General features: G+C 59.8%; 1 protein-coding gene across 8 annotated transcripts; it reads left to right on the forward strand.

The window, feature by feature from the left end:
• The first annotated feature begins 455 nt into the window (after positions 1–455).
• STAC2 (SH3 and cysteine rich domain 2) lies at positions 456–12964 on the forward strand. Of its 8 annotated transcripts, none has more exons than XM_081805076.1 (11): positions 456–992; positions 7211–7517; positions 7865–7962; positions 8145–8235; positions 8829–8941; positions 9030–9102; positions 9195–9256; positions 9719–9816; positions 10201–10252; positions 10606–10743; positions 11343–12964. In XM_081805076.1, exons 1-11 carry the CDS (start codon positions 903–905, stop codon positions 11445–11447), a joined length of 1227 nt encoding a protein of 408 aa, XP_081661202.1. In that variant the 5' UTR covers positions 456–902; the 3' UTR covers positions 11448–12964. The 8 variants fall into 8 exon arrangements, with proteins under 8 accessions (XP_081661202.1, XP_081661204.1, XP_081661201.1 ...); XM_081805078.1 differs by having other exon boundaries at positions 10606–10666; XM_081805075.1 differs by lacking the exon at positions 11343–12964 and adding an exon at positions 11093–11336.
• Positions 12965–13514: the final 550 nt, after the last annotated feature.

Raw genomic sequence — 13514 nt, forward strand, 5'->3', positions numbered from 1 at the left:
TATGAGGACATCTCCTCATGGTCCAGGGATGTGTATATTTGGAGTCTCCAGGGCAGAGACGTCCAGTTAATGGTGCAGAAGGGTCCACATTCTTCCACTACTTCGCCATCAGAAAGTCCTAACTTGGATGTCACTCTCAGCTATCCTTCTGCAGATCCAACCTTTTTCTGTTCCCCTCAAGCCCATCCAGACTCTAATATGGTCTCCCAAGTCTTCCACGACTTTGTCACGAACCCCCTTCCGGGTCTTTCGGTGTAAAACTACCCCCTCCCCACATCTTTACCCTTCAGGCTCCTCTCCATCTTATCGAGCCCCCCCTGGCTCCGCCCAGCTCGCGCTCCTGGCCACCGCGGCAGCCAATAGCTGAGAAGCTGATTTGCATAGCGGCACGGGGGAGCCGCGGAGGGAAGGGGGAGGGACCAGGCGACCTCCTAAATCAAAGTTGGAAGGCGAGGACTGGGCGGAGGGGCCCCCGGGTGCCGGGCTGGGGCCGGCGCGGGGAGGGGGAAAGGGATGGGGGGGCGGGCGCAGAGGACGGCGGAGCCGGCCGGACACGGACTGTTCCGTTGCTCCCTCCCTCAGCTCATCCCCGCGTCCCCACTTCCCTCCTCCCCTCGCTCCGAGCAGCATCCTCTGCAGACCCTCGGTCCTCATTCCCGGGGTCGTCCGGCTCCCGCGGCTCCGTGTAATTACCCCTCTTCACTGGCCAACCCGGAAACTTTCTCCGCCCGCTCCCGGCCGTGGGGGGTCGCTTTGCCTGGGCGGATTTTTCCTGGGGTTCACTGGGGGGCAGTCTCTGGAGAAGGGCCTCAGGGTTCCAGAGAGACGTCTGCCACCTGCAACCTGCCCCCAGCGGGCCTGCCGTCGGGTCTTGGCACCCTCTCTTCCGCTCTCCCCCAACCATGACCGAAATGAGCGAGAAGGAGAACGAACCGGATGACGCGGCCACCCACACCCCCCCGGGGACCGTCTCTGCCCTCCAGGAAACCAAGGTAACTCAAGAGGCGAGAGGCCTGGACCCCTGCCCGGTGCGTCCCCAACCCGGGTGCCCTCTCCCCGACGCGGTCACCGCTGTGGGCTCGGGTGCCGCGGAGTCACGGCAGCGGGACCCGGGTGATCCCCGAAGGCTCTGCGCGGCGACCGGGGCGAGTGGGTTCGCGACGAGGGGCCACAGGGAGCCCCCATCACACAAGCACGACACGCCCTTGCGCGCGTGATGAGCGGCCGCGCGGCCGCGACCCTCCGGGGAGGTTGTAACTCGGCTTTGTTGGAGGGAATCGGCGCAGCGAAGGCGGAGGGAGTGTGTGGCGGGTGTACGCGCCGGTGTGTGCGTGCGAGGCGCACCCCTCCCGCGCCCGCCAGGTCTCTGTCTGTGGCTCGGTCTGTCCCTCTCTGCCTGTGTCTCTCCGAAAATGTCTCTACAACCTGCTTGTCTTCGTGTCTCTCCCGCTTTCCTTCGGCGTCTGTATATGTTTATCTCTGGGTCTCTGGATGTCGCTCTCGGACCCGCCGCAGTCCTGCATTCCCCCCTCCCAGCCAGGTTAGGCTCGGGGACGTGAGGCCGCGGCCCGGGGGTGCGCAGTCCCGAGTGCACGCTGGGGGCCGCGGCAGCGCTGGCCATCGCGGGCGGGGACCGGGGGACTGTTGCTGCGGCTCCGGAGCAGAAGGACAGGCAGCCCCACCCCCCACCCCGGGAGCGGGACAGGGTGGGTGGAAGCAAAAAGAGAAGTCATCGTAATTAATGAATGTCATAATTAACCCTAATTATGTATGATCGTTACTCCTGCGGGAGTCACAATGAATAAATTATTCGCCAGTGAAGGCAGGCGGAGCCCAGACTCCTGGCGCTATAGGGGTTGGGGGGAGGCCACCACTTGAATTTAATGGCCCCCCACCTCTAATCTGTCCGCTTCCTCCCCAAGTTCTAGGTGCTCACTAGTGACCCGCAAGAAGTTCTGCGGGGAGCAACATGAGCTGAGCGGGCTGGGGATGGGGAGAGAAAAGGAGGCTGTGTCAAGGGCGCTCTCTGCCTCCTCCCCAGACTTCAGGCCAAGGCCTCCTTCCCTCTCCCTTGCACCCGGTGTTCTGTTCCCACCTGGTCCTGTTTATCCAGTCGAGGAGGGGGCACTGAAGACCAAAAAAATGGGTGGGGTCTTTGGCTCCTTCCAGGTGTTGAGAGCTCATCTGTAGCTCTTTCCAATGCCCATCTTGCTCCTAATTCTGTCCAGGCCACCCCTCAGGATATGAGGTTAATTCAAGGTCAAGGTCATCTAGAGAGTGACCAGGAGTAGATGAGTAGGGGCAGGGTGGGGCCTGGCTGAGGCACCCCAAGGAGCTCCTCGTCTCTAAACCAGCGAGACCCACTGGGTCTCCATGTCAGTCTTCAGATCTGAACTTGACTTTCTTCTGCCCCCTTCTGAGAATGAGACTGGTCTCTCAGACCACAGAGTTAACTCCCCCTCAGAGATCCAAGTCTCTACTAGGAAAGGAGTAAGGTCTTGGGGTGGGAGGATATTGCTTGGAATATTTGTGACAGCTTTTTTTGAAGCAGAGAGTCCCAGGCGCTGAGCCCCATCCTGAGTGCCAATATCCCTGGCCTTCCCAGGTGCCTTGTAGTCACCCATGACAGACAGATACATTCCCCTTGCTTCCCAAGGGCATGGGGGTCTTCCAGGCCCTTCCTTGCTTCCCATAGGAGGTCTGGCTGCCTGCCCCCCTTCTTCTTTTTTTTTTTTTTTTTAAAGATTTTATTTATTTATTTGACAGAGAGAGACAGTGAGAGAGGGAACACAAGCAGGGGGAGTGGAGGAGGGAGAAGCAGGCTTCCCGCGGGGCAGGGAGCCCGATGCGGGACTCGATCCCAGGACCCCGGGGATCACGACCTGAGCCGAAGGCAGACGCTTAACGACTGAGCCACCCAGGCGCCCCTGCCGTCCCCCTTCCTAAGAGCTCTCCGGAAGCTGGAGCAGTGCTGCCTCAGCAAACCCACAGGCTGCAAGCTCAGCTGTGTGGGCAGGGGGAGGTCAGGACCTGGCGGGTCTCTGCCTCCCTCCTCCCAGCACAAGAACCGTCCAGTGTTATCACCTCTGAGCCACGGAGATCCCAAGAGCGAGAGGAGGGGGATTGCATACCTCGCCCTGCCCCTCTGCCCCCCTTCCCTACATCTCACCCTTGTGAAGGACTGTGATCACAACACAGGCTGGCTGGGGGTCTTGGTGGGGGTATTCAGGAAGGCACAGGTGGGCAGGGAGAGAATTCAGGGCCCTACCAGCCCCTTTAGCTCCCTGCACCTCAACCTGTTCCAAAGAAGCTTTGGTCTCCAGACTCTAGGGCTTGGGGAAGGGGGAAGGGAGAGTTTGAGGCAGGTCCAAAGAGGGGGCTGGTGTCCATTAGGCAGTGAAGCCAACATTCCAGGCTTATTCATCAGTGCTGGGGGCCCCCTGGGCATTTCTTGCCAACCTAAGTCCAGCCTCCTGCCCACGCTAAGGCTGGATCATATCCCTGCACCCAAGCTCGTCAGTGACCCTCCTGGTGCCATCACTGCCATCTCTGGGTCCCCATGCCACCCTACCATGGGGTAGTACCGTCACCCCCTTTGGGGCCATCCTTGGGAAGACCCTGCCATGCCAACTCTGCCATCTGAGTCAGCTTGTGCCCCATCCGCCACCACCCACCTCCAGCTGCCTGGTGCCCTTTCAGGAGCTGGAGGAAAGTGAGGAGATGCTGTGGGGAGTTGAGGAAATGAAAGGACCATCCAGTATGTGGGGAGATGGGGAGGAGGCAGGCAGGCCAGGCCCAGCCTCTGGGAGGGGATTCAGAAGACGGGGCCTGGTGGTCCAGGCTCCAAGCCAGACAAGCTCCTGGAACACCCGGAGAGAATAGGATCCAGGTGGGTCAGCTTGCCAGGGTACATGGCAGCTTCTCCCCATGCCAGGGAACGGGTCCTGGGACCCGGGGGCACCAAAAAGATAGCTGATAGGAGTCAGGGAAAAGTCCTCTCTGGAAACTAGGAGTCCCAGGAGTGGGACTACCTGGCCAGGCTGAGTCAAAATGAGGTTTGAGTAACCAAGCCAGATGTCTCTTGAGTGGACAGGCATCAAGCCATTTGGCAGAGGTGCCCCCATCCTGCTGTCCAGCCACAACCCTTGACATCGGCCAACCATCCCAGGTGATACGTTGTTCCTTCCCGCTCCTCTGCCCTCCTGGGATCTGGGGCCCACAGCAGAGCCAGGGAGTCAGGAGCAGAAGTGGGGCTGCCTCAGTGCTGGGGAACATTCTGTTCCAGAGACCTCTGTACCCTGCAGAGGTGGCTCTTGGCACTGAGGCCAGGGCAAGACCAGGAAAGAGCAGAGGCTGGAGAGTAAGGAGGCTTCAAATCTCATCCTGTGGGGATTACTATGGAAATAACAGCCTTGGGAGGGGAAGGGGAACACAGCTGATGTCTTCAAATACTTGAAGGACTGATATCTAAGAGGGAGTAGCCCTTTCTGGAGCCAAGGGAGGAACAGAGCCGCTAGGCAACAAGATCTCAGGGAGGCAGGTTTCAGCTCTATATAGGGAAGCATTTTGCGGTGATTGCAGCTGCCCAAAGATGGGATGACTGTCCCAGGAGAGGGTGTGCTTCCTGCCACGGGAGGTGACCCACCGAGTCAGACAACTGTTCAGGGGGATGTGGCCAAGGTGTTGTGGGGTGATAGCATGGGCTGGGGACTACTCTAGGTGGCCAGTCTTGCAGGTTCCTTCCAACCCTAAATTTCGATTGACCTGGCGGACAAGCCCATGGCATAGCCGAGGGGCAGGGGTGAGGGCCAAGGCAGAGCCCAGAGCAGCGGGACCCTTCCGGTCATTTGGGCTCAACAGCCAAAGCCGCTGGTTCAAGTTCTGGCTCTGCCACTTACCAGGTGAAGACTCATCACATGTAGGTGATTTAACTCCTAGGCGCCTGTGAGTTCATCTGCAAAGTGGGACAATAATCATCACTGTCTCAGAGGGAAGTGCCAGGATTAATGAGGTGCGGCAGATGAAGCGCTAGCCCGCTCCCCGTATTCTGACAATGACCGCCCCTCATTATAGCTTTAGGTTTTTACTTTTTGGACCAAGAGCCTTGCATTGCTTAGAGAGCATCTACTCCTGCCTCCTTCCTCTTGGATGTGGGGAAACTGAGGCTCAGAGATGGGAAGTGAAGTGACTTGCCTTCAGGCGGCAGGTGTAGTTTTACGCCCACCCCCAGCACATCCTCCCGGAGCCCGCTTGTGCTCTGTGCTCTGTCCCCTGGGCAGAATGATGGGGGGCTTCTCCCTGCCTCTCTGGGCCTGTGAGAGCCCCCAGAGCCACACTGGCTCATAGAATACCTTTGTCTTCTAATGAATTGTCCCTGTGGCCCTCCGCCTCTGCCCTAACACCCAGGGATCTGGGGCCTGGGGCCCTGCTTCTCACACACAAAGAAGCCCACAGTGCCGCACAGGAAGCTGAATTTGGAAGGAGCTAGGCAACTCAGCGTGCCAGAAACCCCAAGGCTCTGGCCTCCCAGCCGGCACACCAGGGCCTGCCTCGTGCCCAAACATCTCCCTCTCCACTTCTTTCCATGTTTTGCTGCCTCCCTCCCTGGAGTCACGCAGGCTGCTTGATGTGCCAGCTGGGAACCCTGACCACTTCTCCCTGCCTGAAGCCAGGCCTCCGGCCCCCTTTACCGATCACCGCTGGGAAGGAGTGGGCAGGGGTAAGGGGGCTCTCACCAGGGGGGAAGAGGTTCAAGGATCTGGGTAGAGATGTTTCCAGACCTCACTCTGGGCAGACTCCAAGAAGGATGTGTTGGGGTGAGCAATGGAAGGAACTCTGGCCTCACTGCAGAACTGACCCAGCATTCCAGAACATGGGCTCCATTTAGGATTCCAGGCGCTTGCCCATCATTTAATCAACAAATATTGACTGAGCACCTACTATGTCTTGGGGCTCTGTGTGGGGATTTGATTCAACTGTCCCTGCCCTCAAGGGGCTCCGGGATCCTGGGGGAGTAAGAAGTAAATGACAACGTAAACCAGATTGGATCTATAATGGAAGTCAGTACTGGGTGCAGTGGGGCCCAGAGGAGGGAGTGGTTATACTAAACGGAATTCCTGCAGAAGAGACCGCTTCCCGGAGGAGGAACAGTCACTGGAAACCCTGAAGGATAAAGGGGGTATTCATTGGATAAGGCAGAGAAAAGGACAAGCACATCAAAAAAGGCCAGGGTGAGGGCGGGGAAAGCCCAAAGGAATAAACACAGACGAATTCGAGAATCCCTATGTCTGGGCGGCAGGCGGAAGGCATGGATTGGAAGGGAAGCCTTGGCCAAGCTGCAGAGTCTCACGACCGGGGCAAGGGTCTTGGCTGTGTCCTGAGGAGCCAAGGGTTTAGCCAGGTCAGGGATCACCTCCCTGGCAGCTGTAGGGAAAGCAGGGGGAGATGGGCAGGGTGAAGGTAAGGGGTTGTGGCCCTGAACTGGGGCAGGGCTGTGGAGGTGATGAGGTGATTATAGGGGATGGGCAGGAGAGCGATTTTGGAGGAAGAATCAGCCCTGAGGATGAGGGTCCGGGATGACCCCTCCCGCACTCCCAGCCTGTTTGAGAACACAGTGGAGAACTGGGGACCTCGTGTGTTTGTTCGGCCGCCAAAGTATTATTTTGTTTAACTCGAGTAAATAGTACGCCCATACGATGAAATCCTGTGTAGCCATAAACAAGAATGATGAAACTCTTTATGTGTTGGTATGGAATGATTTCCAAGATTTACTGTTAAGTGAAAAAAGCAAGGCGTAGGAAACATAGTACACTACCATTTCTGCAATGGAAAAAAAAGGAAATACAACCTCTTGAATTTATTTCTATCCAAATTCACAGAAAAGTCTAGATTTTTTTTTTGAAAAAATTGGAAAGCCTGGCACCCAACTGGGCTGGCCGTGTGGACTAGCCCCGGTTGTCCAGGGGACCCCAGCAGCTGCTCTCTGGCCGGCCAGCCTGTCACAGTGCTCACCACTCCCAACTGTGCCTGCCCAGCCAGAACCCCTCTGCTCATGGACGTTACCCACCTGTCGGCATCCAGGATTGGGACCACCTTCTGGAACAGGGCAGCTTCTGTCTTAGTACTTCGAGGCTGTGGCCGACCAAGGAGATATCCTGGCTCGGAGCCGGTCCCCTCTGGCTTTCACTTACAGCCCCACTTCCTCTCTCAGCTGCAGCGATTCAAGCGCTCGCTTTCCCTCAAGACCATCCTCCGAAGTAAGAGTGTGGAGAACTTCTTCCTTCGCTCGGGCTCTGAGCTCAAGTGCCCCACTGAGGTGCTGCTGACCCCCCCAACCCCGCTGCCCCCTCCCTCCCCACCACCGGCATCTACAGACGGGGGCCTGCCGACCCCGACCCCCTCCCCCTGCCCCATCCCACGGCCCCTGGCACCACTCAAACCAGTAAGACTGCACAGCTTCCAGGAACACGTCTTCAAGAGAGCCAGCCCCTGTGAGCTCTGCCACCAGCTCATCGTGGGTAGGTGCCTGGGGGGTCAAGGAGAGGGGTCAGGATGGGGGTGGGGAGTATGCCCGATGTTGGGCTCTTGCTATTCAGGGCCCTCCATCCTAACTGTGCCCCTCACCCTGGGTGGACAAATGAGCAGCCTTGGGGTGGGCAGGTGCCCAGTGTCGCTGCATTTACTAACAGCTCAGGCTTCGGTTGACAGGGCAAGCGTATGAGGGGGAGGCACTAGGCCCCCAGGCCGAAGTGAGGATGCCCGACCCCTTTCTTCCACCGATGCCCTAACCTGCCCCCTTTGCTCCTTGCCCCTGGATGTATCCTCTTTGGCCTAATCCTTCTTGTTGAACCCAAATTCTTCCCAGGAAACTCCAAGCAGGGTTTGCGGTGTAAGGCGTGCAAAGTGAGTGTCCACCTCTGGTGCTCGGAGGAGGTCTCCCAGCAGCCGTGCCCCGGCAAGGCGGTGAGTGGGGACCATGCAGGGCTGGCTGGCTGTGGGTGCCCCCCCAGGACTGGCCTGTGGGGGGATGGGTGCCCCCCTCCAGGCTGGTTCCTCCTGTGGGGTGGTCCTGTGGCTCGGGGAAGGACAAGCTCTTGGCGGGCTGTGACACCCTCATGCCCTCTCTCTACTCCCTCTCGCCATAGTCCTCCTCCTTCCGTCGCAACTTCAGCTCCCCGCTCCTGGTGCATGAGCCACCCCCAGCCTGTGTCACAAGCAGAGAGTCCCCACCCACTGGTGAGTGTCCCCCCATGGCCTCTGATCCCGCTGGGGTGTGATGAGAAACCCACGCATTCGTCAGATAGGCACCCGAGTCACGTGGCACCACCAGTCCTTGGCACTTCCCTGCTCTGAATGCCCTTGTCCTGAATGGAGGGGGCATTCATTCATTCATATCTTATGGAACAGACATCTTATGGAACACTTACAAGCACCAGGCATTGTGCTAGACATGGGGACACAGCACTGAAGAAGGTGGAGTTCGTGGTCTAGTAAGGGAGCTAGACATGAAAGAACTAATCACACAACTCGGCAGTTAATCACCATTCTCATGAATGCCTGAACCGAGAAGGACAGGGACTAGAAAGTCAAGTAGGCACGGTCCTCATCCGCAGGGAGAGGGAAGGCGTCCAGAGATGCAAAGGATGAGGAGTAATTCCAAGAGGATCTGGTGAAGACTGGTGGGCAGAGAGGGGCCTGGGGTGGGATGGGGCAGGGAGTTAAAGAAAGGACGTCTTGGCTGGGGCCGAGGGAGTGAAAGTGATACAGGGCTTCGGGGCAGAGCAAGGTTGGCAGCTGGGTGCCCGACCTTGAGGGTGGCTCCTTGGCAGGGGCCAGCGGGAAGGTAGACCCCGTCTACGAGACCCTGCGCTATGGCACCTCCTTGGCTCTGATGAACCGCTCCAGCTTCAGCAGTACCTCTGAGTCCCCCACGCGAAGCCTGGTATGTCAGGCACCAAAGGGGAGCCTGGGGGGCAGAGGTCTCCGAGGATGAGGGTCTAGGGGCTGAGCCCTCCCCCGTTTGTCCCCAGAGTGAGCGGGACGAGCTGACTGAGGATGGGGAAGGCAGCATCCGCAGCTCAGAGGAGGGCCCTGGAGACAGTGGTGAGTGGCGGTGGGGACCAGGGGCAGGAACAGAGCACAGGGCAGGCCACTCCCTGCTGCCTCACGGCCCGGCCCTGCCCTGGCATCTCTAGTATTCACAGCCCCGGCCGAGAGTGAAGGGTCAGGACCGGAGGAGAAGAGCCCCAGACAGCAGGTGAGGTTATGCTGGCACTGAGCCTGGGAGGCCAGATGGGAAGGGGATGTCACTTCTTCCTGTCATTGATCAATAGGTGGGTGAGAGCATGGTGAGTGGGAGTATCACTGCTCCATCATTTATCCTCAGTCTACGGGGATGGGCAATGCCAGGGTGAGTATGCAAGGAAGGCAGGGGGTACCACCCCTCCCACCACTGAGCCAATGCCTGCAGTGCCCACTCCCGTGCCAACTCCCCAAGAGCGGGCAGTTCCGGGGTGCAGCCACCAGAGGAGAGTTCTCTTTCTCCGTCCTTGGCCCAGACCCCCAAGGATGAACACGGAAGATAGGGGAACCTGACCTCTCCCTGTCACGGACCCAGGTGCACTGTGTCCCACCTCCTAGCCCCCCCAGGGTAGGCCAGGTCAGGGCCAGTGAACAGTGGGTGGCCCCCTCCCATCACTGACCCAGAGCTCTTCCACAGCCCCCCAAGCCCCCTCTGCGAAAGGACGTGGGGCCCATGTACTCCTACGTCGCGCTCTACAAGTTTCTGCCCCAAGAGAATAATGACCTGGCTCTGCAGTAAGTCCTCTTTGTGGTCCAGCCCCACTGGGCAGCCACCGGGCTCCAAGCTCAGGGCCCTGCTCCCAGACCTTGGGACATGAGTGTGAGGGGGACCTTCAGGAACTTTCTCCTGCATGCATGAGACAGCTGAGCCCAGAGAGGAGCTGGACTGCCCAGAGTCCAAAAGGGATTGGTGCTGATGTCCTGTCTCCTGGCCCCGGCCCAGGCTCTGCCCTAAAGTGTCTACTGTACCTGTGGTCATAGCGTCCTCTGAGGGCATCAAGAATCCTTCCCCAGCTGCAGGGGGTGGGGCGTGCTGGGGATCTGGGGGCCCCAGGTGGTTAAGATGTGGAAAGGGCAGGTCCCTCCTGCCCATTTGCGACCCCAGCTCTGTCCTCCCAGGCCTGGGGACCGGATCATGCTGGTGGATGACTCTAACGAGGACTGGTGGAAGGTGATTTGGCAGGGTGGGGAGCAGAGGGACCCTGGTAGGCACCCCACCATTCCCCCACCTTCAATGGGTGTTGCCCCACCTTCTCTCCAGACCCAAAGACCTTCCCTACTCCTCCAGCCACTGGCCTAGGACCAACACTTGGGACTTGCTCTCACTTTGACCCTCCCTGCCTCAGCCTTGTCCCTCTGCTCACCTCATGCCCTTCCCAGTGCAGAAGCCACCCTATTGGGGGTTCGGATACAGGAAGCCCAGGATCTGGAGTTTGATGGCATTGGCTCTGAACGGGCATCAAGTCTAGAGGGAGCAATGTGGGAGGGGGTGGCACCGGGGCTCATTGCCAGCCTCATCCCCAGGGCAAGATTGGCGACCGGGTTGGCTTCTTCCCAGCCAATTTTGTGCAGCGAGTCAGGCCAGGTGAGAACGTTTGGCGCTGCTGCCAACCCTTCTCTGGGAACAAGGAACAGGGGTACATGAGCCTCAAGGAGAACCAGGTGAGTGCCCGGGCCCTGCAGCAGCCGGAGAGGTGGGCATGGGAGAGAGGCGGCAGGGGCAGCGGCGAATGCCCCGGAGGAGGATACTTGCAGCCTGGCAGCGGGAGGGAAGGCGGGTTCAAAAGGTGGGGCTGCAGGGCCCTCCTGTCATCTCCTGCTGGGAACTGGGGCTGGTGGCCAACACAGGCAGGGGGCTGAATTTGGTTAGAGACAGCTTGGGGGAGGGGAAGAGCACTGGATGAGGAGTCTGGAGGCTTGGGTTTGAATGTTGGCTATGCCTCTGGCTTGTTGTGTAAGCTCCCGCAAGGCCCTTTCCTCCCCTTACTTCCTCTGTGAAATGGGAGTTCAGCCGGGGCGTTCGGCCAGCTCATCTCACAGGTCAGCCCCGAAGAGCCGCTCAGCGTCTGCTGATGTCCTGATCTCGCTGCCGAGCCCAGTTACCCTCAGGGGATCTGCTCCCATCGCCTCAGCTGATGTCTCCAACCACATCTGATCCTGGTCCCATCATCCCCTGGGGTGGCCCCTGGGAGCCAACAGCAGGACTCGGGGCCAGGGCTGTAGGCAGAGCCAGGACTCAGCTCCGTGTCTCTCCCACTCAGATCTGTGTGGGCGCGGGCAGGAGCAAGGATGCTGACGGCTTCATCCGCGTCAGCAGCGGCAAGAAGCGGGGCTTGGTGCCAGCCGACGCCCTGACCGAGATCTGAGAGGAGCCAAGAGAAGCCAGATGCCACCCCTGCCCATGCCTGGCGCTTGCTTCTGGCCCCGGAGGGGAACAGGCATCTGCCCACACTCTTCTGTCCCCTGCCTCTCTCCTAGGGGCCACTCCCCGGCACTTGGGAGCCTTCTGCACTGAGGAAGGTTTTATTTCTTGGGTCCCAAGGTGCCCTGAGGGAGTTGCTCCTCTGGGACTTGGGCATGAGGAAGGAGGAGAAAGTGGGAGGGAATGGGGAAGCTCCAGGTAGGTCCAGCCAATGCCCGGATACCCCCAGTTGCCACGCTGAGTGCAGCCCCGGGGAGGGGGGCGTTCCTGGGGAACTTTCCTGCTGCTTTGTCCAGAGAGCCTTCCCACGTCCACACCGCCTTTGCATGCCCGACACCATCCCCCTCTCCCCACAGAGCCCCTGCTTGGGTCTATGTGTGTGACCCTGCGGCTGCCCCTTTGGAAGGAAGCGGGGCCTTGGGAAGGTGCCTTCCCGAGTCCCGCAGCCCCCCGCCGCCCGGGGTTGGGAGGCGATTCAGGGCTGCAGGAGGATCCTGAGTCCACCTCCTGGTTTCACCACCTCTGTCACTCTATCAATTCTCAGGAAAGTTCTGTGGGAATCTCTCCCCTTACTTGAAACCCAGGCAGACAGAGGGGGGTGGGGAGGGCCATGTTCTGGGGAAAGCGTGGGTAAATCAGAGACTGTCTCCTCAAGAACAGTCACCACAGAGCAGCCTCATCATGTCCTTGTCCCCTGGAGAAGGACCCTCCAGAGCAGCCTGCACACAGAAACCCGACTGAGCCCGTACTTGGTCAGAACCCCCATTTCACTGTCAGGACTCTCTCGAAGTCCCCGGTGGCAGGGCCGGCCAGCCTGGGGAGCTGTGCTTACTTCCGAAGTCCCAGGTCTCACGAGGCCCACCCCGGGAGCCCCACCCTCAGGGCCCCCCTCCATATGGCCCTTCCTCACCCCCTTCCTCTGAGCCTTGCAGGAAACACTGGGACCCCTTCTTCAGTGCAGGGATCCCTCTTCTGGCTGTATCTGCGCCCTTATCCTGAACACGGAGTCCTGGGAGGAAGAGGGAGTGGGAGATGGTCAAGGCAGGCCCATCATTCTGTTTGGCCACCAGGAAAGGAATGGGGTAGGCACCCTGGGGGTGGGGTGGGCACATATGAGGAGGACCCCTCCGTCGCAGGTTGCTTTTCTCTGGTGCCAACCTCCCTCTCCCCCCAAGCTCAGAGCCTCCTCTCGTGCCCTTGATTGTGCCAGCCAATGCCAGCCCCCATCCCGGGCACAGTCACACCTTCCCATACAGGGGGAGGGACACATCCTCCTACCCACTGGCCCCGGCTCCACTTCTCCCCCTCGGAGGGGGGCTCAAGCCACACTGCCCTGTTTGCTGCCACGGCCCCCCCCCAGCAATATCCCAGGGGGGGCCCAATGCCCACTGTACATGAGGCTGCATGAGGGGTCTGCTGGGGCATTACTGAGCCCCTAGACCCTTAAATAAATGTTTCTTGTCCCAATCTGTCTGCTCTGTGTATCTGCTTGGGAGAGAGGAAGGAAAGGTGCAAGGAGTGGGGTGGGGGCTGGAGGTGCCAAAAGGAGACAAGCCTGGAGGTGGGAGAATTTGCAGATCTCTGAGAGGAGGGGCGCCGGGCTTGGCCCAGACGTTGCAGGGGTCCCCCTGCCTCCCCGCTCCCTTTCCCCACAGCAGCCTGAGATGGGGGATCTGGGGAGGAGTTCGAGAGAAAAGCAGGGCAGGGGTGGGGTGCGGTGGGATGTTGCGGGACGCTGGAAGGGGAGAGGGTGCGGCGCGGCTGCGGTCTGGCTAGATGCACACGTGCGTCCGCGGGGACGGCCACCCAGCTATGCGCCTCGGCAGCATTTCTGCGCACCTGGCGGTGGCCTCCGACACCACCCGAGATCAGCCTCGCCCCCGCAGCCCCCCAAACCCGAGGCAGGAAGGCAGGCGGCGCGGACAATCGCCGACAGGGGGCCCCCCCGAGATGACTGGGGGCGATGACTCAGTGCCGCCCGTCATGGAGAGCCTGGCACTCAGTGGGCCCG

This window comes from Leptonychotes weddellii, chromosome 15, assembly GCF_054177405.1.
Source record: "Leptonychotes weddellii isolate Sample4059 chromosome 15, ASM5417740v2, whole genome shotgun sequence".
Taxonomy (NCBI): domain Eukaryota; kingdom Metazoa; phylum Chordata; class Mammalia; order Carnivora; family Phocidae; genus Leptonychotes; species Leptonychotes weddellii.

Bases quoted from the DNA above. Each gene is read 5' to 3' on its own strand.
- STAC2 (XM_081805074.1), top strand. From the start codon at position 903: ATGACCGAAATGAGCGAGAAGGAGAACGAACCGGATGACGCGGCCACC. The intron at 9,103-9,194 runs GTGAGTGGCGGT...TGGCATCTCTAG, and splicing joins GGAGGGCCCTGGAGACAGTG to TATTCACAGCCCCGGCCGAG. The intron at 10,253-10,605 runs GTGATTTGGCAG...CCTCATCCCCAG, and splicing joins CTAACGAGGACTGGTGGAAG to GGCAAGATTGGCGACCGGGT.